The 4564-nt window shown below is 36.7% G+C and overlaps 1 protein-coding gene across 2 annotated transcripts in view; it reads left to right on the top strand.

Moving 5' to 3' along the window:
- Window positions 1-489: 489 nt before the first annotated feature.
- The window catches only part of LOC106877370 (CTD small phosphatase-like protein), a 61238-nt gene continuing 57163 nt past the window's right edge, over window positions 490-4564 (top strand). The window contains exon 1 of one of the 2 annotated variants that reach the window (XM_089338959.1): window positions 490-697. In XM_089338959.1, coding sequence (XP_089195085.1) covers window positions 610-697 — 88 coding nt within the window. In that variant the 5' untranslated portion in view covers window positions 490-609. The remainder of the gene's footprint in view (window positions 698-4564) is intronic. The other variant, XM_052975456.2, reaches the window with a different exon arrangement.

Raw genomic sequence — 4564 nt, 5'->3', positions numbered from 1 at the left:
TCTCTCTCCCTCCCTCCCTCTCTTTCTCTCTCTGTCTCTCTCTTTTTCATTCTCTCTTTCAATCTCTCCCTTTCTCTCTCTCTCTCTCTCTCTCTCTCTCTCTCTCTCTCTCTCTCTCTCTCTCTCTTTCATTCTCTCTTTCAATCTCTCCCTTTCTCTCTCTCTCTCCCTCTCTCCCTTTCTCTCTCTCTCTCTCTCTCTCTCTCACTCTTGCTTTCTCTTTTTCATTCTCTCTTTCAACCTCTCACGCCACTTTCTTATTCTTCTCTTGAAAGACATTGGTTGTTGTTATTTGCCATCACAATAGAAGCCGTCACATCTGCTGCATATATTCCTGCCCCCCCCCCAGCCTCTCCTCCTCTCTTTCCTCTCCCCCCTCTTCAATCTACTCTCTGTTTATCTTTCTCTCTCTCTCTCTCTCTCTCTCTCTCTCTATCCCTCGGTCTCTTTTACTGTCTCTCTAAGTTCGTTCATGTTGTTAAATGACTCCGGCTTTGGATCATCTGAAGGAGTATTCTTTCATTATCTCTATCATTTTTTTCTCTTCCAATTCTGACTGTTGAGCCTCGTCTTCTCTCCTCTTTCTCCGTCTCCCCACCCTCTGCAAGAATGGCTGGTGCCTGTGGATGTTGGCACCTTCTAGTTCTAGGTTTCAAATCTTTAAGGGCTTGGCTGGTATCCAGTTTCTTTCCTTATGGTAAGTAGTTTGTCATTTCGAATTTATTTATTTCATCATCACCATCGTCACGACCATGGCATTTTTGGCTTTTTATGTGCTACATTAAAATTCCACCAAGGTAAACTTTGCCCTTACACTGTTTTGTTTAGAGTGAGGGGACTTGTTGATAAAATAAAAGTACCAGACAAATGCTGGGTGGTGATGGAACTGGCTAACATTCCTCAAACAAAGCTGCAGGCCTCATACCTAGGGCTTCATCAACTTTTTAAAATTCCATTTGAAAAGAAGATGAGGGTTGAGAAGGATGTGCTGCCTCCTCCCCAGTAAATTTGTTGAAAGGTGGGTGAATGTGATGAGGTGGGCCTACTCTAAGCTGGTGCTTGTAGGTTGGGGTGTATGGAGGAGAGAGTCACACTTGCCATGGAATTCTCAGTGAGTAGGGTGGTTTAGGATCTGTGGGATCCCTTGGTTGCTCCTGGGTGGCATCTCCTCCTGATTGGGATTTTGTTTGATAGGATCATTTTGCAAATTGTTGTTTTATTGTTTACATGTTTTTGTGTAAATCCCCACCTTTTTTCTTTTGTGTTTTCCCTTAATACTTTTGTGTCGCTACTGGTTTAGTGCTAAAATTAGATTATTATTATTGAGTGAGAGAGCAGTGCATGCCCTCGAAGTGACACTTGGGTAAAATATACGGAACCCATTATACCCATCGTGACTAACCGTCTGATAGGGGAACACAAAGCACATGCATCACAACCACATGTGCGCGACATGGTGATCTTATATCAAGATAAACAGCGCATGACCTCGCAGGTGGGGTCCAGTTAGAATTTTCTTCAGGTCGAGTAGCCCATCCCACTCAAAAGGTCCCTGAATAAGGTTTAAGGAGGTTGAGCAAAACACTCATGTTTCCAAAGGTGAACTATTCAAACCCCAAAGAATTCCTCTCAACACATGGCTATTATTATTATTATTTTATTCTTTCAGGGGGGGGGGGGTCAATGAAATAAGTACCAGTGGAGTGCTGGGGGTCAATGTAATTTCAGACTTTGTGCTTATGATAGAAAGGATCATCATTATCATCATCATCGTGTTGTTTATATTTTATTTCTTACTTTTACAGTATTTTTTTTTTTAACGTAGTGAATGTTTGTTGTAGTTACTGTCGTCATTATTGTTTAAGCCTAGATCAGACTCATGATCAAAGCTACTCCAAACATGACCAACCTGTTTAGTAAACCCAAATACAACGAATATCTTGAGCTACATTATTTGACTTGATTGTTTTCCCCACTCCATTTCATGTAGGGATTTGAAAAAGATTTATCAAGCAACCATGTGTAAGCTTCCTCGTGAGCACATGTAGCAGGCATGACTGAATGGATGATTTGATTGATATTGCATTGATATTCACGTCTGTGAGTCTGAAGAACCATTGTGCTGCTGAGCATCAATACAACATAATAGGATATGATTTAACCCTTTTCACCCCAACCTAACCTGAGATTGAACCTGGTTCTTCAATATAAGCTTCCTGTTTTAAAACAATGTAATTTAAAACCTCCCTTAAAATTTCATGTTTATTTATGTCTCAAACACCAGATAAATGATAGTAAAATTGTTTTACTAAATTCTTCATTATTTAAAAAAATTTATTTAAAAAAAACTGTGCCCCAGCATGGCCACAGCTCATGAGCTGAAACTACATAAAGTGAAAAAAAATGAAATTTGTACAGAAATATGACAACAAAAGGGTTAAGGGAAATTTGGCTGCTATTTCTGATAGATTGTGTGACCATGTATTGGCTCAAGTTCCTGTGGTTATACAGCTTAGTCTTAACTGTATCCACAGAAGACTTGGGCTGTTAACTTAGCCATGCATGCTAGGCAGTGGTTCTCATCTAGGGTCCATACGGCCCCTGAGGGTCAATATAAGATTTTTGGGGGTCCACAATAGTATTTTAAGGGCCCCTGAAAAAATGTTGCTTTAGATGTATGTATTGCAAGGAATAGTTAGGTTCAACTTCAAGTTAATGTGCAAATAAGAAAATAGGGATTTCGAAAGAAGTTTCTGTAAAACTAGATTTTTAAACATATAATGGCTCTGTGTGTGTGTGTGTGTGGGGGGGGGGGGGCTCCACCAGAATAACTTTAATAATCAAAGGGGTTTACGGGTGAAAAATGGTGCAGCAGGTGCATAGTGTAATGACGTGCATTTTACACACACATAAATATTTGTCATCGCTTTGTTTATATCTGCATGCATTTTAAAAGCGTGCTTGTTTACACGTGCAGGCATAGCATGACTTGTCCATGCACGAATACTGAACAGCATGCTCATTTTTTTGATTGTGTATACACAAAGATGTATACACGGGCATATACACACATATACACACATAGAACACGTGTGCATGTGCATACGTTTTTAGTGATGCATGTATTCATATATGAAATGCCATGTTTATAGACAATGAGGTATATATATATATATATATATATATATATAATATAGGATAAAATCTTTATAAGAATTTATCAAGTAGTCAGCGTGAAAAAACTTCATAATGAAAAAAAAACTCATCATTTTTTTCCATAAATATATATAATTTATATATGGGCATTAACTATATAGTAATGCCTCACGCTTAGAGGGACTAAATAAGTCAAAAACTACCAATGTATAAACATACACACACTCATGCACACATTTACCTGCATATATGTGTTTGTGTGTATGCATATTTGTGTGTGTGTGTGTGTATTCATGTATGCATGTATGCATACACATGCATCTACATGCATTTTAGAATTTATAACTTCTAAACAGACACGTGCATGTGTTTGTAAAAGCATTCGAAAATGCACATGTATATTCATGTAACAGTGCATTGATAAGCATACAAAAATGCATGTGTATATATACATGCATATGTATATATACACATGCAATTCCACACTGATGTTTGGGTGCCTGTTGCTACTGATGTATATACACATGTTTACATAAGTGCTGTTTCTCTCTCTATATATATATACATGTACGTCTTGTTAACATATATACCTTTGAGTACATATACACATTATTACCATCAAGATGTCCATAGGTATATATAATACCTCTCTTCATTATACAGGTAGGTAAATTATATGCATATATATGTTTATATAAACATCTCATTCTTCATTACATATACAAGCAGATTATACATATGTACCTATTCTTCATTATTTAAGTAGAATATATATACATATTTATGTGTATATAAACAACTCATTTTTCATAACATATTGATAAATGATATATATGTGTATATGAGTGCATATAAGCACCTCATTCTTCAATACATACGTAAATATATTATATATGCATAGATATGTGTATTTAAACACATCATTCCTGCCTGTAAATTCAGTCTATATGTATGTGGCAGACGTTAAATGATGATGATGATATATATATATATATGCATACACACCTGTGTGCCTGGACACATACCTGTATTATATATATATGTGTTAAACAGTAAATGATATATATACATGCATGCATATACACATCCATCCGTATGAATATATATATATATATATATATATATATATATATATATATATATATATATATATATATACACACACTAGACTGTATATATCTAGGTGTTTGATAGTTGGCAGCATACATTCCAAGCTCTGCACTTACATAACAATTCTACTCTTCTCACCATTTATCTCACTCCCTGTCTCCCCTCTCTCTCTCTATCTCTGTCTCTCACCTTCAACAGTTGTAGCAGTAAATGAATTCCAGGATACTCTGGTTGAAAGTTTCCCTCCTCCTCCTCCTCCTCCTCTTAGAACATCTCTGCTGTTTTCTGTGAAACTCTG

Source organism: Octopus bimaculoides, chromosome 21, assembly GCF_046866305.1.
Source record: "Octopus bimaculoides isolate indiv1 chromosome 21, ASM4686630v1, whole genome shotgun sequence".
In the NCBI taxonomy this organism is placed as follows: Eukaryota; Metazoa; Mollusca; class Cephalopoda; order Octopoda; family Octopodidae; genus Octopus; species Octopus bimaculoides.
This window is presented reverse-complemented; position numbering and strand designations above follow the sequence as displayed.